The 24562-nt window shown below is 39.3% G+C and overlaps 1 protein-coding gene across 1 annotated transcript; it reads right to left on the bottom strand.

The window, feature by feature from the left end:
• Nucleotides 1-606: 606 nt before the first annotated feature.
• Nucleotides 607-23823, bottom strand: LOC137647030 (deoxyuridine 5'-triphosphate nucleotidohydrolase, mitochondrial-like). The gene is made up of 4 exons (XM_068380158.1): nt 23591-23823; nt 16501-16637; nt 13394-13539; nt 607-696 (listed from the first exon to the last, which is right to left on the bottom strand). Exons 1-4 carry the CDS (start codon nt 23692-23694, stop codon nt 640-642), a joined length of 444 nt encoding a protein of 147 aa, XP_068236259.1. The 5' UTR covers nt 23695-23823; the 3' UTR covers nt 607-639.
• Nucleotides 23824-24562: the final 739 nt, after the last annotated feature.

A 24562-nucleotide genomic window follows, 5' to 3' on the forward strand; every position in this document is an offset into this window, starting at 1 on the left:
ATTTATACACAATGTTTATCCATTTCACTTTAAATCACAACCAAACACACTGTACTTAGAAAAAGAAAATTATGGATAACGAGTCTGTATTGCTTAGTGATGCAAGTCTAAGTGGGGTTCAGTGGGCTGAGAGGGGGGACCTTCCCTACCACCCAGCAGAGTTCCAGCTTCACTATAGTCCATTTCTTTTAGCGAGGCAGATTTGCACCAACTCGCAAAGGTGCCCTTTTTAGCTCGGAAAGAGTTTCCTGCTCGCTGATTGGTTAGAATTATCTTGTCCTACCAATCAGCGATCAGGAAACTTTTCTGAGCTAAAAGGGCACCGCTGCGAGTCGGTGCAAATATGCTTCGCTAAAAGAAATGGACTATAGAATGACGATCCTATTACAAGACAATGGTTGTATCTGCGTAAGAACAAAGATGTTTTTGTTACAGAAACTTCAAATTACTGGAGTTTTGTGCCTAGAGCAGCTACTTAATTTTGAAAAATAATTTTTGCAAGCACTTTCAACTTTTAAGAAATCATTACATTCAATATACTCGACATCTATAAATGTCTCGGCAGTTTATCATAAGCATAGAGTAGTACAGGTTAAGAATAAACACTTTTTCACAGCCTTTTTTAATATAAATTCTATTCTACTGATTACCTGTTGAACCAAAACCACCTTCCCCCCGATCAGTATCATTTAGTTCCTGGAAAAGAAAAAAAAATTTGTTTAGCAACACAACCTTGAAAATATTTTTTTCTACAGGCTTACGAAAAGTACTCCTTTTTAAAATTTGTTCAGTAAAGCAAACAGGTAAATATATCCCTAAGCTAACAACAACAGAACCTTGAAATCCACTTTGTTACATTAATTTTTTCTAGAAAATATGCTCTTATCTTGAAAAACTATATCTCTGCCTAGGAAAATACAAAATGTCTTATAAAATCTCTTCTAATTATACTGATCTAAATTGCTAGCTACCTGGTTGCATATTAAGCAGGTTAAGATATCTAAACTTGTACCACTAGTCCAGAATAACCACTTTTGTCCTTGAGCCAAGGACTGAGAGGGGAGCTGATCGGATTAATTAAAAGTACAGTACATGGTTTTGTATAGCTAGGAAAATTACAAACTATTTTAAATATTTTTTATTCTTACATCTACACAAATCTCTTGTCCTTTAAAACTGTTAGTCACTCATTGATGGGAGGAAGTCTCCTAGAATCAAACTGGATGGTAACTTTCTTCTTTGGACATATCATCCTTCCTGGTTTTGTACAAAAGCACGGAAGATGACTCCAATGACACCTAACAGCTAATCATAGGAAAGTAAAAGCTATTAGGGCCTCAGGTTTTCTGTCCTAAAATTAGCTTCCTTTTACATATCTAACAAGAAAATAGCATCAGCAATGCCAAACGAGGCACATCAAGAGAAATGTTTGGCAAGTAACCAACCCATCCTACACATTGCCAGGAGGATGGAGTTCCTTCTTGGCAGACGTAGTTTGAAAGGTGATCTGTCGTGTAACTCACCAGCATTAGAAGTACAACCAGTTTGTAACAGTTGCAGCATTCTCTTGAGAACAAGAAGGCGGTAAAATATTGATTCCACCTCCCCTCTAAACTTATGCCCAATCCATACCAAGTCCTGTGAGGGAGCTTGGAGTGTTAAACAGCTACTGAGTAACAACCTCAAGACCCAAGGGCCTGTGAGCCACATTCTTAAGGTACAGAGCCAAAGGTGATCAGACACCTTTAAACTCCACATTAAGCTCCAAATATGCCAACATGTAAACCACAAGGTTACTGACATAATAGGCTTAAGAGTTATACAATGACCAGTCACATCTGCAAACCAGCATCACAGAAGGAATGTGACACCAGGCAACTTGTTGTGTTGACTTATTTGACATGAAGAGTCTGAAACACTTGCTGATGCAGAAAAGATAGAAGACTATGTTGAGGGAAAACTGCTAGAAGCTTACGGTATTTAGAGCACGAGGAGGAGTGATACAAAACCTACCGAGAAACATTTTTGACAGAGGTAGGGGAGAAACTTTGTGATCTGCTAAAAAGTGCTCTGGATGGATAGATTTGATCGCTTTGGTCCCCAGCTAAGCCTCTCTTGGAACCTATAAAAGAGCTGGCAAAACGGACCACTACTCAACTTGTGACCACCCAAGTCTCCAACGGGAGACCAGAGAGGTGGATGAACATGCTTCACTCTACCTAGATAGTGTGGGTACTCCATCTCTGCTGCCAGTATGTAAAAAGTATCTGCCATACCAGGTTCTCAAACTGGCTAGCATAGTCTTGCGGAAATGGTCACTGGGTGATCTCAGTCATTCCCTCCCAGAAGAGGAGGGTGGTTTTAAGGGCAATGTATACCCTAGCCTTATATGGTCAACAGTGCAGGCGATTGATGAAAGTGGGACCACTTACCTGCGACCAGTGTTACTGCAGTAGCTCCACTAGATGGATCCCGAAGGGAAACAAGTGCTTAAAGAGGTTAAAGAATGAAAACAAAATAAATTACTCGCCATACTCTGGCTCCGACACAGGATTTTGATAAAACTGACGCATAACGTGACATCTTTGCCATGATAATGTTCAATGAACGTTAAAACACATCTGATACATCATTACAAATACAAACTATATGGAAGTTAAAATAATTTATGTATTTTACAAGAATACAACACAAGGTCGTACATCACACCTAGGATATTCTACTAAAAAAACTACTTCCCTCCTTGATTTTGGCCCCTCCATATTCTTTCTTTAGCCAACCAACAAGGACTTTGGGATCCTACCCTTTATTTCTTATTGTGTACGGGCCATTCTAGTGGAATTTTTATATTACCATGCATAATCATGCCACTCTCTGTAGCCAATGGCTACATTCCCTACGTGATTAATTACTCTAAGAGTAGCTATCTTCACATCTTGCCCAACCACCAACTGAAATACTTGTGATACTAGTAATAAGTTGTATAAGTTTCGTCAAATTCCATCACAAACATATCTATACTCAAATTATCTCCATACTATAATTACATGAAAATGTCTCAGTCCTTATAAATAAATCTTTCCCATATATTTTTATAAATTTCGGAATTACTACATATTTACTGTCTTGGGAAATTTCTTCATTATCATACCACTTATCACATTTGTAACCCTGATAGCTGTAAAGACGATGATAGGCAAGATTTATTTTTTCCTTATTTCCTCAACTATCATTTCTACAAAATATAATATAATTCATACTAATTTTGTCCATTGTTTTCATGAGTAGTTAGTTAGCTTACTGTAACTATTTCCAGTTATTAGTATTCAACACAGTATTTGACAGTGCATTCGTAACTCTGTAGCTGTAAATATGACAAAACTTTTTTCTTATTTCATTCCTTATTTGCTCAACTATTATTTCTAATAAATATAATTTTCATGTCTTAGATATATATTTCATATTTTTATTATCCATCGTTTTCAAGAGTAAAAGTTAGCCTATGGTAATTATTTCCATTTATTGACATTCTATGCAGAATTTGTCACGTAAAAGTGAATTCCCTATTTCCAAGCCCCCTGAAATACTAAAACCTGGAATTATCCAGTACATAGTGTCACGTAAAAGAACAAACGAACATATTAGTCTAATAAACTAAATTTATATAAGTCTCTCTCTCTCTCTCTCTCTCTCTTGTAAACTAAATTTAAATGTTACTTCTCTCTCTTTCTCTAATGTTTACAGATTAGGCCTATATAGAATTATAAAACAAGTTCTTACACCTTTTAAAAATTAATATCAAAGCGTGCTCCATCTCTCTCAAGGGTGGAAATAAGTTTCTTATGTCATCAGAAGGAGGTTTTTAGTTCGTCGTAAGCCTTACTAAGGGCAAATTTGGAAGTAATTTTTATTTTTTCCTAACTATACAAACCTGAGTTCTTTACCAAGGATATATGTTTCAGCACGAGGCAGATTTTGCCATAATACCTTCCAGTGAGGTGTCAACAACCCTCTGGTAGTTAGTGTGGCTAAACCACCCTCCCTGCTCACACACTCGCCCAGCGAGCTCCTCCAGTTTTGATTGCAGGCAGGGCTTCTAAGGGGAAGGTGATGGAAGGACAAGTATGTGTAAAGAACTCTGGTTTGTATAATTAGGAAATATACAAATTATTTCCAAATTAGTCATTAATTTCAGCATAAATACAAACCTTCATTCTTTACTATAGACTAGCCTCTAGGTGGGTGGACGTCAAATTCCAACTAGTTGGACACGTTACCCCCGGGAACGATTTTGGAGACCTCATTTAAAGATTTTTTACTCCCAGTTTCCACCATCCACTGATTTTAGCTAGATCTCTATTTAGGGATTCAGCAATCCCAGAGAATAGCATCACCTGCATATGCAGGAAGGTTAGTCTATCGTTATTTGGTTTCTCAAAAAAGGAACTTGCATGATACCAGATATATAATCATATTTTTCAATATTTAACTTAGCCGGTGATTATATAGCTGCAACTCTGTTGCTCGACAGAAAACTCTAAGGTAAAACTCGCCAGCGATCGCTACACAGGTTGCGGGTGTGCCCCACAGCGCCATCTGTCGACCAGATACCCAGTTCTCAGTGTAAACAAAGACTCAATTTTCTCTCTGTCGTGCTACCGACAAGACGTACTTGCTCGCTGTTGCTAAACTGGAGTTTTTTTCACAACTAATTGGTGAAGTACATTATTCTAGTTTTGAGCTTTCGCTGTGCAGGGTTTCTCTTCACACAAATCCTTGAACTCTTTTTGATAACGGATTCTTTGTTGATGACTTTTTGATAGTTTTTTGAATTCCCCTTTGACCAATTCAAAATGGCTGACCCTTCACAAGTCCCAAAATTTAGGAAGTGCAATGCTAGGGACTGTTCAAGGCTTCTTCCGAAGGCTTCTATCGACCCTCACACTGTTTGTTCAAATTGTCGGGATAAAACCTGTCAATTGGAAGATCGGTGTGAGGAGTGCGTTGGGCTTTCGGAATTTGATTTTATCGAATTCCAAAAGTATACACGTAGGCTAGAGAGAGATAGAGTTAGGAGAAGTTCTTCTCGTTCTGTTGATATATCCTCTCCTCATGCCCCACAACCTATTCCTTCCCCTGTAGTGGTTGCTCCTAACCCCCCTCCTGGCACTCAGGAACCTTCGATGGCTGATATGATGCGTGCCATCCAGCCTCTGGGTGAGAGAGTTGAGTCCCTTGCTAGTGACCGTAATCAGCTCATGGCGGATGTGAAGGAGCTGAAGTGCAAAAGTGCAGTGGGAAGTGTTAAAGTGCCGAGTGATAGTGTTGTGGATAGTGTTGCGCTTGAGGGTTCGTCTGTTCGTGCCTGTCGTCCTCCTAGTCCGGGACCTCTTGCAAGCTCCCAAGTCCAGGGGAGAAGCAATGTCGTACGACAAATGGGTTCGAGAGGCTTTAATCAGCGAACAGACGTTCCCTCCGTGGTATCGGGCGTATCTACCCAAGATCGCCCCTGCCTAACTAAGACGAGAGAGCCCATTTATACCTCGTCTTCGGAAGGTGTTTCTCGCAAGAAACCCTGGACCAAGGTCTCACGACCGTTAAAGCGCAAGTCGGTCCCTTCCGCACAAGTCCAACGGCCCAGTTGTAGCCACTGGGTCAGTTCGGACTCGCTGCCGTCATCCGATGACTGCTCACCGCCTAAGAGAGGCAAAGCGGTACCGCTTCAGACAGTTACACCGTCTGTCGCCGCACCTGCTCCTGTAGACCCTAAGTGGTCTCTACTGCAAGACATGCAGTCTAAACTAACGTCTCTTATGCAGGACTTTCGTGCGGAGAAGGTTGCTGCCGCACCAGCTAGTGCAGCTCCTTGCCTACAACCGCCCACACGATCGGTTGTGCGTCCTGTGGACGCTGAGGTAACCTTCTCACGCACACCAGTTGAGAGTTCCGCCACCCATGCGTTCCAGTGTGATCTGCCAGCCGCATGTTGACGTTCAGCGACGCACGGAGGTCTCAGTTGACGTTCGTGAGGTTCAACAACCGTCAGTTGTTTTGTTTTGACGCGGTGCGTCATCCTCCGCAACCCAGTGTGGTTGCCACTGCTCACCCACATCAGTCCAGACAGTCTGGAGTAGACGCTGTGCGTCCCCGCGCTGCTATGGTTGTTGCCAGCTCACAGACTGGGCAGCAGTTCCATGACGTTGCGTCCGGCTCAATCACGCATGCACCCGTGCGACCGGACTCAGCTAACCAGCCGTTACCCACTCCGTTGCCGTTCCCTCATCAGTTATCGGATGAGGGACTTTCTGATGATGATGTGGCTGCACACGTAGATGAACCGCATTCAGAACTGGACGAGCCTAAGTCTACGCAACTCTCTTTGGACTTTAGGAAAGTTTTGGCCCTTTTTAAAGAGATGTTTCCGGACCAGTTTGTTTCTGTGGCTCCGCGTTCTCCTCCGTCAGAGTTTGTGTTAGGCATGCCGTCAACCACTCCTGCCTTTACTAGACTCGTCCTCGCACGCTCGTCCAAGAGAGCTTTGCGGGTGATAGGAGAATGGCTGCAGTCCAAGAAGAGTTTAGGGAAGACAGCTTTTACGTTTCCCCCTGCTAGACTCTCTTCTAGATCGAGCGTCTGGTATGCCACGGGAGAAGTTCTCGGCTTGGGAGTTCCTGCCTCTGCCCAGGGCGACTTCTCAAGTCTTGTAGACTCTCCCCGCCGCCTTGCCATGAGACGCTCAAAGATATGTTGGTCATCTTCGGACCTGGACCACCTTTTGAAAGGTATCTTTAGAGCCTTCGAAGTTTTTAACTTCTTAGACTGGTGTCTAGGAGCTCTAAGCAGAAAGATCTCTCCGACAGAGAAGGAGACTTCCTTGCTCATTATCTCCTGCATGGACAAGGCCGTACGTGATGGGTCTAATGAGCTTGCTGCATCATTTGTGTCCGGAGTCCTTAAGAAGCGTGAAAACCTATGCTCATTCCTTTCAGCTGGAGTTACACCATGCCAGAGATCCGAACTTCTGTTTGCTCCTCTTTCCAAGTGCCTTTTTCCAGAAGACCTGATTAAGGAAATTGCCGCTTCTTTGATACAGAAGAACACTCACGATCTTGTTGCGTCCTCCGCTCGCAAAGCCACCCCTTTGCCTACCTTGTCAGCTAGACCAAGGATGGACACTCCAGCGTCCCGTTTTATTCCGCCCTTTCGTGGCAGAGCCTCCAGCAGAGGAGGTGCTCGTGCCGAAGGGAAATGAGGAAAGAAGAAAGGAACCAAGTCCTTTATGGGCAGAGTCTGACTGCCAGCTTCTTCAGACAGCAGTGGGAGCCAGACTCAAGAACTTCTGGCAGACCTGGGAAAAGAGAGGCGCAGATGCGCAATCTGTGAAGTTGCTCAGAGAGGGGTACAAGATCCCTTTTGTACGAAAACCCCCTCTAGCAACGTCCCCCATCGATCTCTCTCCCAGGTACAGAGAGGAAGACAAGAGACGAGCCTTGAAACGGGAAGTGTCTCTTTTGCTAGAGAAGGGAGCAGTGGTCAGAGTCTCGGACCTTCAATCTCCGGGATTCTACAACCGACTCTTCTTGGTGTCAAAGAAGACAGGAGGGTGGAGGCCGGTGCTAGACGTCAGTGCTCTGAATGTCTTTGTCACAAAGCAGACGTTCTCCATGGAGACCACGAAGTCAGTCTTAGCAGCAGTCAGAAGGGAAGACTGGATGGTCTCTTTAGACCTAAGGGACGCCTACTTCCACGTCCCCATCCACCCGGACTCCCAACCTTTTCTGAGATTCGTTTTCGAAAAGGTTGTCTTCCAGTTTCAAGCCCTGTGCTTTGGCCTAAGCACAGCTCCTCTTGTGTTTACGAGGCTGATGAGGAATGTAGCCAAATTCCTTCATTTAGCGGACATCCGAGCCTCCCTCTATTTGGACGACTGGCTTCTCAGAGCTTCTTCCAGTCGTCGCTGTCTGAAGGATCTAAAGTGGACTCTAGATCTGACCAAGGAATTGGGTCTCCTTGTCAATATGGAAAAGTCACAACTGGTCCCATCCCAAACTATCGTGTATTTAGGGATGGAGATTCACAGTCTAGCTTTTCGGGCTTTTCCGTCAGCCCCCAGAACAAGCCAAGCCCAGTTATGCATCCAGAACATGCTGAAGAAGGAACAATGTTCAGTCAGGAAGTGGATGAGTCTGATAGGGACGCTATCATCCCTGGAACAGTTCGTGTCATTAGGAAGACTTCACCTCCGTCCTCTTCAATACCACCTAGCATTTCATTGGAAAAAGGACAAGACGCTAGAAGCGGTCTCGATCCCCATTTCCGAGAAGGTGAAGTCTTGCCTGACTTGGTGGAAGGACAGTATCAGCCTAAGAGAGGGTCTTCCCCTGGCTGTTCAGACTCCCAACCACGTTCTCTTCTCGGACGCATCGGATGTAGGCTGGGGCGCGACATTAGACGGTCGGGAATGTTCGGGAATATGGAACTCGAGTCAAAGGACAATGCATATCAACTGCAAGGAGCTACTGGCAGCACATCTGGCCTTGAAAAGCTTCAGGTCTCTCCTTCAAGGCAAAGTGGTGGAGGTGAACTCGGACAACACCACTGCTTTGGCGTACATCTCCAAGCAAGGAGGGACCCACTCACTGACGTTGTACGAGATCGCAAGGGACCTGCTCATCTGGTCAAAAGGTCAAAACATATCGCTAGTAACGAGGTTCATCCAAGGCAACTTGAATGTCATGGCAGATTGTCTCAGTCGGAAGGGGCAAGTAATTCCAACAGAATGGACCTTTCAAAAGGATGTATTCAAGAGACTTTGGGCCACTTGGGGCCAACCAACCATAGATCTCTTTGCAACCTCGATGACCAAGAGGCTCCCAATATATTGCTCACCAATCCCGGACCCAGCAGCAATTCATATAGATGCCTTTCTCCTAGATTGGTCACATCTAGATCTATACGCATTCCCACCGTTCAAGATTGTCAACAAGGTACTGCAGAAGTTCGCCTCTCACGAAGGGACAAGGTTGACGCTAGTTGCTCCCCTCTGGCCCGCGAGAGAATGGTTCACCGAGGTACTTCGATGGCTAGTAGACGTTCCCAGAACTCTTCCTCTAAGGGTGGACCTTCTACGTCAGCCACACGTAAAGAAGGTACACCAAAGCCTCCACGCTCTTCGTCTGACTGCCTTCAGACTATCGAAAGACTCTCGAGAGCTAGAGGCTTTTCGAAGGAGGCAGCCAGGGCGATTGCTAGAGCAAGGAGAACATCCACCCTTAGAGTCTACCAATCGAAGTGGGAAGTCTTCCGAAACTGGTGCAAGTCAGTATCTGTATCCTCGACCAGTACCTCTGTAACTCAAATAGCTGACTTCCTCTTATACCTGAGGAAAGAACGATCACTTTCAGCTCCCACTATCAAGGGTTACAGAAGCATGTTGGCATCAGTCTTCCGTCACAGAGGCTTAGATCTTTCCAACAATAAAGATCTACAGGACCTCCTTAAGTCTTTTGAGACCACGAAGGAGCGTCGTTTGGTTACGCCTGGTTGGAATTTAGACGTGGTACTAAGATTCCTCATGTCAGACAGGTTCGAGCCGCTACAATCAGCCTCCCTGAAAGATCTCACCTTAAAGACTCTTTTCCTGGTATGCTTAGCCACAGCTAAAAGAGTCAGTGAGATTCATGCCTTCAGCAAGAACATCGGATTTTCGTCAGAAAAGGCTACATGTTCACTACAACTTGGTTTTCTAGCCAAAAACGAGCTGCCTTCTCGACCTTGGCCGAAATCGTTCGATATTCCCAGCTTATCGAATATGGTAGGCAATGAACTAGAAAGAGTCTTATGCCCTGTGAGAGCTCTTAAGTTCTATTTAAAACGAACTAAACCTTTACGAGGCCTTTCTGAAGCTTTATGGTGTTCAGTTAAGAAACCATCTTTGCCTATGTCAAAGAATGCTTTATCCTATTTTATCAGACTGTTAATACGAGAAGCTCATTCCCATCTGAGTGAGGAAGACCAAGCATTGCTGAAGGTAAGGACACACGAAGTTAGAGCTGTCGCAACTTCCGTGGCCTTTAAACAAAATAGATCTCTGCGAAGTATAATGGACGCAACCTATTGGAGAAGCAAGTCAGTGTTCGCGTCTTTTTATCTTAAGGATGTCCAGTCTCTTTACGAGGACTGCTACACACTGGGACCATTCGTAGCAGCGAGTGCAGTAGTGGGTGAGGGCTCAACCACTACAATTCCCTAATTCCATAACCTTTTAATCTTTCTCTTGAAATGTTTTTATTGTTGTTTTTTGGGTTGTCCGGAAAGCTAAGAAGCCTTTCGCATCCTGGTTGATTTGGCGGGTGGTCAAAGTCATTTCTTGAGAGCGCCTAGATTAGGGGTTTTGATGAGGTCCTGTTGTATGGGTTGCAACCCTTGATACTTCAGATCCTAGGGGTCGATCAGCATCCTAAGAGGATCGCGAGGCTCCGTAAGGAAGACGTACTTAAAAAGGCAGAGTAATTGTTCAAGTCGACTTCCTTACCAGGTACCTATTTATTTTGTTTTTGTTATTTTGATAACTTCTAAAATGAAATAAAACTCTTAGCTCAAAAAAGTGTAAACTTATATTGCTGGTCTCTACCCACCCCCCTGGGTGTGAATCAGCTATATAATCACCGGCTAAGTTAAATATTGAAAAATGTTATTTTGATTATAAAATAAATTTTTGAATATACTTACCCGGTGATTATAATTAAATGACCCTCCCTTCCTCCCCAATAGAGACGCAGTGGGACGAGGAGAAAATTGAGTCTTTGTTTACACTGAGAACTGGGTATCTGGTCGACAGATCGCGCTGTTGGGCACACCCGCAACCTGTGTAGCGATCGCTGGCGAGTTTTACCTTAGAGTTTTCTGTCGAGCAACAGAGTTGCAGCTATATAATCACCGGGTAAGTATATTCAAAAATTTATTTTATAATCAAAATAACATTTTATGGGCAAAAAATAGGGGGGTCGCTCAATGGAACCTATGATATCCTATAACATATTGGTGCTGATGCAATAAATATTCATTCTGGAGATATTTTGAACAAGTTAACAAATTATATAAACAATACTCCTTGTTATCTGTAAGTGTCCATTTGTCGATAGAGTAGTGGGCCTTTGAAATAAGCCGATCACAACCAAAGGTGAACAAAAGTCAATAATAGTTGATTGCTAAAACTTCCTAAATTGAAAAATACATACATATACCAAGGCACTTCCCCCAATTTTGGGGGGTAGCCAACATCAACAAATGAAACAAAACAAAAAAGGGGACCTCTACTCTTAAATTGAAAAATAGAATACAAAAATGCTTTAATAAAGCATATGATGTTCTATGAACCAAGAAAATTATATGCAGTAAGAAAATATTGATAAAATATGATCAAGATGATTACAGTATCATGACAGCATAACAAATCTACGAAAACTTCACAGTTTCAGTTCGACATACGTCCAGATCGAGTTAAGCCCCGTTTCTCGGTCCCTATCTCGGTCTAAGTCGACAACTACCTATATATATATGTTAATTCTATTTTTTACCTTTCATTGTTTTAAGCAAATTATATTGATTCCTATTGTCTAGTCTCTAGCATGTCTGTGAATTGTTTTTGGTCATTTGGGTGATAAAATAAGTTTAAGGGGATAGTCCTGCATTAAATTTCATGTGTATACTTTGGGGATATCAAAAATCGTGAATCTTAGGGCAGTCTCGTGAGAAAGTATTGTACTAATTCTGCCATAATTAACCGAGTCATTACGTTTTTTTTTTTGTGCTAAAGGTATATGGCACTACACGGGTCATCATAGTAACGCGACACCAAGTTCTCGAACTCACGGTAACCTATGATAAGTACACTATTCTTATAGAATAGGGAAAAATATTACACAAATAGTATGTTTGACAGCTCAACACTTTCTATGTCTCAGTGAATACCAGAAAGCACTAGTGGAAAGAATTGTCGAGCCTTTTGATTTTGGCGTGGTCACTATTTTCTCGCTATTTATACTGCTAGTGAATTGTAGTGGTATCCTTATCATGCCTAAAACCAAAAGAAGAATCCTATCGAAGTATGGGGAAAAGATAGCCCTTGTAAGACTGTACTAAGCAACAAAGCGGAAGGTGGCACCTCCTTATACCCTCACCTTGAGTGAGAAGTACTCCCATGGGATGTGGGGGGAGGGGTGACTTGGGCCATGTTTGCACTAATTACCAGAGAAAGCTATATAGAAAGTCTAGTTATTTTTAAAGTAATTGTGAATAGTTTCTAATTATCATTGACAATGGAAATATTAGACACTCATTAGCATTACAATATTCATAGCAATTGATATTTAATTCAATAGAATTTTTTTAAAGAAAAAAATAAAGAAAAATTTTCATTTTTATTCATAAAAGAAATAATTTTTGTCAGATTCCAATAAAATTTATACAGAATCACCAGAGTAAATAATACAAATAACATGTTGGAATTACAAAAATCCAATATTTAACGATTTTGGCTTTAATGGCGGACGATCCCCTTAGATAAGGTTTAACCTTAGGATTTTTAAGGGGTCATCTTATAAAATGGTATTTCTTATGATCATTAGTTCCTTTAGTAGCTGCAACCTCACCATCCTTGTGAGCTAAGGATTGGGGGGTTTGGGGGAGCCTAAAGTCTACCTGCCGAGTCATCAGCAGCCATTGCCTGGCCCTACCTGGTCCCACCTTGGATGGAGAGGGGACTTGGGCACTGAACATCTATATATATGGTCAATCTCTAGGGCATTGTCCTGCTTGCTAGGGCAAGATCACTGTCGCTTGCCTCTGCCATTCATGAGCGACCTTAAAACCTTTAAAAGCTTAGTCCCGACTGTGCCAGTTAAAGGGACTTCTACTGTACAACACACCAAACAAGAAGGTGCTTGTGAAAAAGCAAGGCACCTACAAAACTCAGAGTTCAAGAGGGTGCACCTAAGATTGAAAACTGAGCTTTCTATAAAGGCTGCCCTTTTACAAACACTTAAGCATAATATACTTATGATTCTCCTTCATATTTCAAGGGAAATGCAATTATGACACTATATACTAACATGCCCAAGGTGTATAGTCTATGTGGGAAGGAAGAGTATAATGACATATTCACATCGGAAGAGCTAAAGAATGAATGAAGCCATTTACAACTATGCATGAGATAAAAATATCCATTAATAAAGGACAAAAAATTTGTACTGAACAAAAACAAATTGCACATCAAATAATATTATGTATAAACTTCCTGTCTAATATTTTATAGGTTTTGCTACTATCAATTATTGAATTAGCATATCTTTGTTAGCAGAGGCTATGACAACAAAATGCTAATGTACACTACCTGCACTTCCTCCACTTCAGGATAGAAGATCTTCTCACAGATCAGCTGTGCCACACGATCACCTTTCTTAACATCATAATCTACCTTGGCGTGATTGAATAACACGACACCAACATTTCCTCTATAGTCTCTATCAATAACTCCAGCTGAAAAATTAATACATTGTGTATTAAAATACATTAGTATACTAAACTCTCACTAATATAGTCTTTATAGCAGATATATTTAGATAATCTAGCACAATTATGAATCATTAAAGTATAGAAATGCTTAAATTTTTAGCAGAAATTTTGTTATTCAGCACTTAATTTTAGCAAAAAATTTTGGAGTAATGTATAAATAAATAAAAATATTTCCGTATTACAAAATGGAAAATAATTCACAATAAAACAAATAAAACAGCGATATGTAATTTTATAGATGACATGAAATACGGGAATGTGCCATTGGACTTCGTCTGGAAGTTACCATAAACTGTTTGAGCTAATTTGCAAGACAATTCAAACATTACAGAAAAACTTTCAGTAGAGTACAACAATTATTATCTTTCATAAAACAAAATTAATGTTCTTAAATGTTTAATGCCTCTGCAGCATCTCTATATATTGATACAGTGATTCCGAAGCCCAAAATAAACATGCAAATTATTTTTCTATTTTAGGAAGAAATTCTGAAATGGAAATATATCACCAAATTTTTGATGATATTCATAGCAATTAACCCTTTTACCACAAAGGACGTACTAATACGTTTCACAAAAGCCATCCCTTTACCCCCATGGACGTACCGGTACGTCCTTGCAAAAATATTCTATAAATTTTTTTTTTTTCATATTTTTGATAATTTTTTTGAGAAAATTCAGACATTTTCCAAGAGAATGAGACCAACCTGACCTCTCTATGACAAAAATTAAGGCCGTTAAACCAATTTAAAAAAAATATACTGCAAAATGTGCTGGGAAAAAAATAACCCCCTGGAGGTTAAGGGTTGGAAATTTCCAAATAGCCTGGGGGTAAAAGGGTTAAGCACTGTGTAATTTTCCCGTGTTTAAATTTTTTTTTTATAATTGCTGGTTAAAAATTCCCTTGTGAGTAAATAGCTTGTTTGAGACCTCTACAGGAGGGTACCTGGAGAAAAGGACCTTTTCAATCAGGTCATTCAGTGGAAGCCTGATGACAGGCCTCCTATATTCCCTAGAATCATCCCTAATAAAATGTGAGTCAGACTTGTCAGTCTTCCTCACCTATGCAAATGTGTGTAGTTATATGTTATTGTTTGATAGCCGACAGTTGTCCTTGATAGTATACATGTCTACTAAATCAATGCTTTGGTAAGTCCTTGGAGACTACACAGCACATTATATGTTTACTAAATCAATGCTTTGGTAAGTCCTTGGAGACGACACAGCACATTATATGTTTACTAAATCAATGCTTGGTAAGTCCTTGGAGACTACACAGCACATTATATGTTTACTAAATCAATGCTTTGGTAAGTCCTTGGAGACTACACAGCACATTATATGTTTACTAAATCAATGCTTGGTAAGTTCTTGGAGAATACACAGCACATTGCCCCCAAAAAAAGATGTTTTCACAAGAAAAACCTACTTTTGGGCAGGTATGGTGGAATTGTCAAAATCCACTATGATGTAGGGCTCACTGTATTTTCATTTTCATGAAAAGATAATGTTTTGCTATTTTTCAGCAGATAAATATTATACCTAAACAGTTCACATGTCTACAAATGTGGTATCTTTATGACCTTTGCCTAAAGGTCACAGTGCTAGTAGAGAATTGATAGTTTTAGTTATAAATACAAATAAAATTATAATGTTAAAAGGAGAAAATTATTTTTTTTTATTTCATTTGTAATAGTTTACTTTTGATGATTTAATATCATTATACTGATTATGAACACAATTTTTTAAACATGGAACAACTGCAAAATTTAAACAGAAAAATACGTTAAAATTTCAAATGGCACATTAGCAAGTTGGATGGAGCCAGGAGCACAAGGGAGCAACTACAAGTGTGTCATAGTTGTAAACTGATTACTCTTATCTACAGTCATCGATTGCTCTAATCAGTAAGTGTATTTGTAAGTGCTGTAACCTTACAATAATAAAGTAATCTCAAGTTAAGCCTTTTTGTGTTGGAATCTAATTTGGACTGACGTAGGTAAGTGCTTGAACACTAAATGCTTTCCTAGCATCTGGATGATTGTTAGTTTACTTACCAATTCAGAACTTGAAATTGTATGGGGAAATGAAAACTGTATAAGGATTCTACCATAAAATAAACAATAATTCACTCGTGATCAAGATACAGTATATCAACGAAGCATGAGCTTCCAATGTAAACAAAAGACAACTGTTTATTCACTCTCCTCTCTAGGGATTGCCAGTGTATGAGTTCCAACTGAAGAGAGTAGCCCATGAAGGGAACTCCCATAAACCAATCCCTACCTCTTGGTCCTCAAAAAACTTTAATGATGTCAGATTAACTGACAACTTTGATACTCTGGTGATTTTTCATAAGAATGAATGAAGTTTTTATTCTTCATGGAACAGCATGACTTGGACAGTTGCACACAGCCCATGTATATTGTCAGATTAGGAAATGGGGGAACTCGTAGAAATGTATCTAAATGTTTATAATGGAAGTCTATGGGAAACGTTTAATGAATGCTTCTTATGGAACAGAACTCCTTTGTATAGTGGGGCATTGGTGTAAAGACAATAGAAATACATTGTCATTTACATAAATTCTGGAATAAACCTTGTGATGGAAGGGAGCATAGCTATCATTATTAACTAAAGACATGATACCGTATTGTAAATGGAGTTGATTAACCAATCATCAAGAATACAATGAAGTTATAATTCCAATGTACAGCATACACTATACGTTCATACAAAAATATTTGAACAACAAGTAATAACTGTGTTCCAAGTGAAGAAATATCATGGTATTTATTTTAATACATACCATTTCACTCAACTTTCAACTTAGCCATTTGAAATATGTTTTTGATAAAACCCATACATAAAAAATCAACATAGCAAAAATATTATACATCTATGGAATAAATAAAAACTTTCTTACCCCCAACATCAATGTGATTTTTCCACGATAAACCTGACCGTGGAGCTACTCTTCCATAGCATCCTTCAGGCAATTCTATTTGAAGATCAGTTTTGATTAGCGCTTTACCTTGGGCCGGAATTGTTTCATCATATGCACTGTGGAAGAAGGAAATCAATGAATACACTTCAACAAAAATTGAAATTTAATAATTTTGTACAGTACTGTAATTGGATCATTTTTAATCAGGCATTATATATATATATATATATATATATATATATATATATATATATATATATATATATATATATATATATATATATATATATATAATATATATATATATATATATATATATATATATATATATATATATATATATATATAATATATACTGTATACACACAGTTAACTCCCCGTTAACACGTGGGTTATGTTCCGGGAGATGTCGTGTTAACAGAACATAATTTCTCCATAAAAAATAATGGTAATAGGGGTGTTACATTCGTGGACATTGGGAAAGTCGGTCCATTTTGGGATTTTGAGACTATGAAACTTGAACAAACACATTACAGATACATTTGAAGATCACAGAAACAATAAAAATACACATTCTTACTCTAACTGTATTTACAGTGATTGAATCTACTATGCGCTATATAAAGATGGTTGAAGTGAACATCCGCAGTGCTACGGAAATAACGTTTAATAAAAAGTGAAACGTGTGGTAACGCCGCATAATAAGCGAATTGTTAAGATGGAAGCTGCATTAGCCTTGTGGATTGTAGTTTGTAGGGAAAAAAATAAGTTTGGATACTAATATGATCAGGACAAAGGCTAAGTCTATGATCAAACCTTGCCCGATGACGATGACAAAGAAGAAGCAGATGAAGATGACGCTGACGTACCACAGCGTACCAGCACTACGAGTGATTCGCCACCTCGAGGACAAGGCATTACAGCCAGCAAAGGCTGGTTCGACAAGTTTCAATAGCGATACAGCCTCCAAAGCGTGCCTTTGTATGGCGAGGCTGCCTCTGCTGACACTGATGCCGCCCGTCATTACGTGGAAACTGAATTTCCAAAAATGATCAAGGATGGCCAGTAAGTTTTCAACATGGATGAGACAGGTCTCTTTTGGAAGAAAATGCCATCACGTACATTCCTCTTCAAGGATGAAGGGCAGACCAGGCTACATGGCACACAAGGACCGAGTCACACTTATCATGTGTGGTAGTGCTGAAGGCTTTATGATGAAGCCAGGCCTTATTTTTAAGGCAAAAAATCCACGGGCCTTGAAAAATAAAAAAGGGATTTTGACAAAGGAAAAATCTATTTCTGGGGAGATACCTGTGACGCCCGGTGAAAAGGGTCCTTCCTTACACTTTTCTGATATAAATACTTCCAAATATACCAGAGAAATTTAAAGTATGGAATGCAGAGGTTACTACCCTCGCGCGAACACCCAGTGGGCGTCGTGTATAAAGCAGGGGCGTGTGAAAACCACTATTCACAGGCTGTCTTCCATTTAGATAATTCCTTCATCAAAGGGAAGGGCCGTAACAGAGGCCCTAGTTACCTTACCTGCGCCACTCTACCGACGCCCGATGCTAGCGCCCTCTGATCTACATCCTTCTGTTGGACTTCGTAAGCGTCGTTTTGAAAAATAAAAATAAGGCTATGCTTCCCGTCTTTTAAATGAATAATGCAAAGGTCTGGATAACTAAAGCCCTGATAGCTGACTGGTTCATTTACTGCTTTGTTCCCGAGGTAAAGCTGTATCTGGCTGAGAAGGGCCTCACTTTCAAGGTCCTTCTCTTAATGGACTGTGCAGGAGGCCATGCAACAGACCTGCAGGTCGGGTTTCTGCCCCCTAACGCCACAGCGCTTATACAGCTGATAGATCAAGGAGTCATTCGTGCATTTAAGGCACTCTACACTTGTGCCCAATGGAGTGCCTCATCGCGTCAGTTGACGACAACGAAGAAGGCTTCACCTTGAAAAAGTACTGGTGCAAGTACATTATTGCGTCATGTTTGACTAACTTGCAGCAGGCATTGCAAGAAATGAAAACAAAAACCATCAGTTCAAGTTGGAAGAAATTATGGCCTGCTGCTGTTCATGATTAAGCAGGTTCACTCCTGACGAAATCCATCACTTGGCAATGGAGAAGGTGACGCTGGCCCGTATAATTAATGATGAAGGATTCGCTGAAATGATGGAAGAAGACATGAACAGCCTTATCGAGGCCCATTCAGACGCGCTGACAGACGAAGACCTTCTTGAAATAACGAAGTCAGCGAGTGAAGAAGAGCAAGACAAAGACATGAATAAGACTGGCCTTACTCTGGAGACCCTGCAAGAAATATGCAACATGGCAAGGTCATTGCAATGTTTTGCACAAGAAGTCAATGAGAACATGGTTCGAACTGTCAAGTCTTGCAACCGTGTTGATGGGATTATGGCATTATACAAGGGTATTTTGCAACAAAAGAAAAAATTACAGTAACTCCCCATCACTGTGTTCTTGACAAAATTGAAAAAAGCCAGCTACACTGTTAGCCCCTCCAATAGAAGAGCCTTCAGATGAACTTCGACCCTTTACGAGTGGAGTAGGAGCCTCTGTGCTTCTCTCACAAGCAGATGACGACCAAGCGCCGATATCTGATGATGATGAGGCGCTTCCAGAACTGCTTTAAAGGCCTCATTACCTGTGCAGTAACTCCATCATCATCATTCATCGAACTATCCTGGTCTGTCATCGTCATCAGCCTTATCATCATCATCGCCTTTATCATCGTAATTATCATCATTTGCAGCGTCTTCATCATTACAGCTGAAGATACTACTGTCATTGGCGAATGTTAGAACACCATAATATCGTATCGTATGAGAGAGTGTGTGTGTGTGTGTGTGAAGGGTTTGTGTGTAGTAATTAAAAAACTGTAGATCTAAGTAAAATATACAAGCGAGTATATCATTTGTAGATTTACGTAAAATATTTGTGAGTAAATGTAGTAGGCCTATACATTACAGCACTGTACTGTAATGATTTTATACTTTCAAATACAATAGATTTAAGCATAATATACTATATATAAAGCATATATATACATACAGTATTTTAAACATTCTTGTAACCACGCACACAAAAATTAATACGGGGGAGGGGCCAAATTCTACTTCGCAGTTTTCCACCTATCGCAGGGGTCTCCAGTCCCCATTAGAATTATTTTTCTTTTCAACAAGAACATACGTAACTTAAAAAACCCAAAGAACTGTACTGTGTGGTAGGTACGAAAATACAATGCCACTACGTATGCATAACAAAAAAATTAGCAATTTTATTTTCCCTGTTGGATCCCTTGGGCTTATAGCATTCTGCTTTTCTAACTAGGATTGTAGCTTGGCAAGTAATAATAATAATATTCGGCTTCTCTGAGAGATCTTACATAAAAATTGATCTTTTTACTAGCTATGGCTTCTGGTGCTGGAGTTAGCAAGATATGTCTTTTTTTAAAAGGCCTGCAGCAGGTGAAAGTGAAGCGAAAAGAGCTAACACAGGAGAAGAACAGTAAAAAAATTAAAAATGAATAACATTTTAAAAAAGTACAGTAGATAAGAATAAAAAAATTTTCAAAATTCAGTAAGCAAAGTTCAGTTAATTCCATTACCTGAACTTTTACCTCGAAAAAGGGATGTGCTACCCTGATTCCCTTAATCCAAAAATATATAAGGGTAGGAAGTATCATTACGAGTGATAAGTAGGGTGCCCATAACTCGTTACAAGAGCTGGGATACAAGCACAGGACCACCAACCACTCGGAACACTTCGTCAACCCCTCAGACCCAGGCACCCATACTCAGAATACTGAACACCTCTGGAGGGAAGTGGAGGAGTGGATTGAAGAGCCTGGTAACAATTCAGAGTATTTCTAACAATACTTTTCCAGGTCTTTATTCAATCACCATTACCTAAAAGGGCTCATTATTGCACCTTCATCACTGCCAGTTTTCAATTCCACTTTCTTTGTCTTTTTTCCCTCTTTTTAACTTAAGTCTCCCCATCAAACCAAGGTGATCGATCTTTAACAAATATAGTCTTTTCCATCTGTGGACACATGGTATCATATTCACCTTTACTCAACCTATTATATATGGTCATAAGACAGTCAATACAAGTGCCTAACCAAAAGTCATGATTATAGGGCATACTGATAGCATCATTTATATTCTTTATAACTTCAATAAATACAATAGAAGTAGTTATGTGGCCTTTTTAAAAATCTCAAGTGTTAATATAATCAAATTCTTCCTATTTTAACCCACCCAAAGTCCCATGTTTCCACCTGTGTCTGTCGGGAAGGGGGCCATAATGGAAGAGTGGCTTATTTGCAGAGGAAAGAAAGGTCAAATTCCAGTAGAATGTCAACAAATGAAGCCGATGTAGTTTATGGGGACAAGTCTTGGACCGCCCGAATATCGAGTAAAAAAAATGTCCAAATTCGGCTCTTTTTCAAGGGAATGATCACAGAATGAAATAATATTAAATTCACTAAATTTGTAAATGCTTGTCCCAACAATCTACATACTAGGACCACTCTGCGCATGAATGTCGAAAATGTGCGAGAAAAATGGTCAACTAACCCAAACTTCCCCTCCTAACCTGACCTACAAGCCGTGCCCTTACCTTCCTCGAGAACAAAATTCCCACTACTTCATTTTGGTCATTTAAAAATTCCTCTCACAACAATTTAATATTTTTGTGTATTCACATATATCCCTGTGACCTATCTCTTATAGGGTTAATATTTTTTGCCTCAAAATTATAAATACATTAATCATTGCGAATTATCGTTCGGACCGGGCTGAACTTAGAAAATACTGCCGTGGTGAAGGTAAAATATATTATAATTTAAATTGATAAAATAACTTCATGTGGTATATCGGATCATAGTAAAGAACTTCTTCCCCATAAAAAAAAAACGATTGGGGTAGTAATAAGAAAGATATCGCTCTGTCCTGAAAAACCACATTCACCCAAACAAATAAATGAAAAACACTGCTAATGTTAGCATGTTACGCTAAAATTGCTAAGGGAGCTCAATATTACCGTATTTTTTCATTGGTTCATTAAACATCCATGGTAATGCATAGAGAAGAAAAGGCTTGTTTTACCATTATATACCACTACCCCAGTATACATGTATATATATATATATATATATATATATATATATATATATATATATATATATATATATATATATATATATATTATATATATATATATATATATATATATATATATATATATATATATATATATATATATATATATATATATATATATATATATATATATATATATATATATATATATATATATATATATATATATATATATATATATATATATATAGATAAATATCAACACAACATCGTGTTCAAATAGAAATAAATTTCTACCTCATACTTGGGATCGAACGCTAGCCCCTTCTAATGAAAGGCCAGGTCGAAACCAACCATGCCACGAGAGGCCATAAAAGATATCGGAACCTGACGCTACCTGGCTGTCCGAGGATTTACCTGGTGAGGCCATAAAAGATATCGGAACCTGATGCTACCTAGCTGTCCGAGGATTTACCTGGCGAGACATCAGTCTCTTACCAGGTAAATCCTCGGACAGCTAGGTAGCGTCAGGTTCCGATATCTTTTATGGCCTCTCGTGGCATGGTTGGTTTCGACCTGGCCTTTCATTAGAAGGGGCTAGCGTTTGATCCCAAGTATGAGGTAGAAATTTGTATATATATATAAATATAAATATATATATATATATATATATATATATATATATATATATATATATATATATATATATATATATATATATATATTAAAACTATTCATTTGTGACGGGAACGAGCGTCTTTTTCGAAGAGAGTGGAATTTATTTTATAAAAAAAGTATTTTTTTCCCTAGGTTACATTGCCCTGTAATACACTACATAATACCAATGTTCTTTGGGTTTTTATTATAGTTATGGATGGAAAAGCTTTTCAACTAAAAAACAGGTTTCCTATGGAGAAGTGTTTGTTTTCTTGAAAAATGACTTTAAATTCACTACAAATAAAAACTTAATTATCTAAGAAATAATAATCAATGGGGTTAGTGTATGCATCTCAGCACGTACCACCTTCCAGTACATAGGAGCTTGATGTTATTCCTTTTCCGCAAGCGAAGCGATTACACGGCAGAGTAAAAAATATCCTCGTTCTTGTGTGGTCTAACGGGTTTTCGATTTGACTGCTGTTGAAATGGTCAAATTCAGTGAAAGAACATTACTTACTAAACTAATTCTTTCTGCTTAAAATATCGCCTCGTCCGTAACTATTATAATACCGTTCTTTGTTAGTTAAGGACCCGGTGTGAAGGTCTGAATGATCCCCCGGTCTCAGAATTCTCCTTGATAATCTGCGCATGCGCGAGCATTACCGTTTGCCAGTGCATACGAGGTTGGTTTTATTTTCCTGTAATGTTAGCGTGCGCAGCTCAACATTACCGCTTGCCAGTACATAAGAGCTTGATGTTTTATTTTAATGCGAGCGAAGCGAGCTAATGGCGGAAAGGAACCATTATACAATGTCAAGGAAAATTCTGAGACCGGGGATCGTTCAGACCGTCACACCAGCACCATAGGTTTGTTATCATAGTTTGGTTGTCTTAGTATGCACCAGTTATTTACTCTAATCAATACACAATACCTGGTTTCCAAGAGGTACAGAATAGTCTACTCATAAGCAACTGGTAATCATTTAGAATAAATACAAGAAATCAGTTAAGTCAGCAGATAACCTTAACACCATTAGGGTCCGGTATGCGTTCTCTGGCAAATTTAAATGACAGTTTACTTAAATAACGAACATGTCAGACCTAATTTGCCTACCATGGGGTACTAAAAGTGAGACCACTTACTCTAGGCTATAAATCAATCCTACCATCGTTGGGTTTCTACTACAAAAATGCAAAAGTGAGGTACCATACTGGAAAGTCCAACAATTATTATAATCGAAGCTTTAAGAGCTATCATAGGTCGAAGACTGCTTACCTGCATAAATCGTAACCTGCTGCTAACTTGGAGCCTTTGCTTGGTGCAAATGCATGTTCGGTAAGTTTTTTGAAACGAAGAACGAGCTTGGACTCTGCAGGCATTTTCCTTTTCTTAGTAACAGAACTGGGCGATCAACTATTTAAAATGTTTCAACTTTCAAATCTCAAGTGGTTAACTGGTTATATATTGAAATTGAATCCTCAACTCAAGTGTTTCTTAAGGTGCGTTGTTCTGCACTGAGCGCCTTTTGCCTTTCAAAGATTTAGGCATTTAGCGCGGGAAAATCATTGCCCGCCATAATTGTTCAATGTTCTTAAGGTTCAAACTATGGTATAAGGAATTGTAAAAACACCCTTATGATTTAAATTATGGAGGTTTATGGCAGTGTATAATTTCAAGGTTTAGGATCATGTAAGGGGATTACCCGTACAACGGCTCACAGGGAGTCAGGGGCTTGTAGGTTTTTTTTTTCAATTCGTTAAAGATATATCTTTATTTGAGCTCATTTTGTATTCGTATCCAAATGATTTTGGAATATCTTATTTTTAGATATCATTACCTGAGAACAAAACTCCCACTACTCTATTTTTGTCATTGAAAAATTCCTCTCACAACAATATGATATATGTTTGTGTATTCACATGTATCTCCGACCCATCTCTTACTGTAGAATTAATATTTTTGCCTCAAAACTATAAATTCCCTTATCATTGTAAATTGTCGTTTGTCATGTAATCGAAGGACAAAAACTATGCTGCGGTGTTTGTATCTTTATTCATGGTTCCAGACTATTTTGTATCTGACTTTTCTTTCTTTCTTGTTTAGGATTAACCAATTCAATTCTAGTAGGATAGCAAGTGATCAGAATATTTCTTTTGATATCCTGTAGTGGGTTATCACCTTCTCTTCCAGGTTCCAGGCTCCTAGTTGCTCTCTCCAGTATTCGCTGATTATGGACACACTACTAGA

This window comes from Palaemon carinicauda, chromosome 1 (assembly GCF_036898095.1).
Source record: "Palaemon carinicauda isolate YSFRI2023 chromosome 1, ASM3689809v2, whole genome shotgun sequence".
Classification (NCBI taxonomy): Eukaryota; Metazoa; Arthropoda; class Malacostraca; order Decapoda; family Palaemonidae; genus Palaemon; species Palaemon carinicauda.

Excerpts from the sequence above, each read along its gene's own strand:
- LOC137647030 (XM_068380158.1), bottom strand. The coding sequence starts at position 23,694 with ATGCCTGCAGAGTCCAAGCTCGTTCTTCGTTTCAAAAAACTTACCGAA. Across the intron at positions 16,638-23,590 it reads GCAGGTTACGATTTATGCAG|TGCATATGATGAAACAATTC; the intron begins GTAAGCAGTCTT and ends CTTCTTCCACAG. Across the intron at positions 13,540-16,500 it reads AAATCACATTGATGTTGGGG|CTGGAGTTATTGATAGAGAC; the intron begins GTAAGAAAGTTT and ends TTAATTTTTCAG.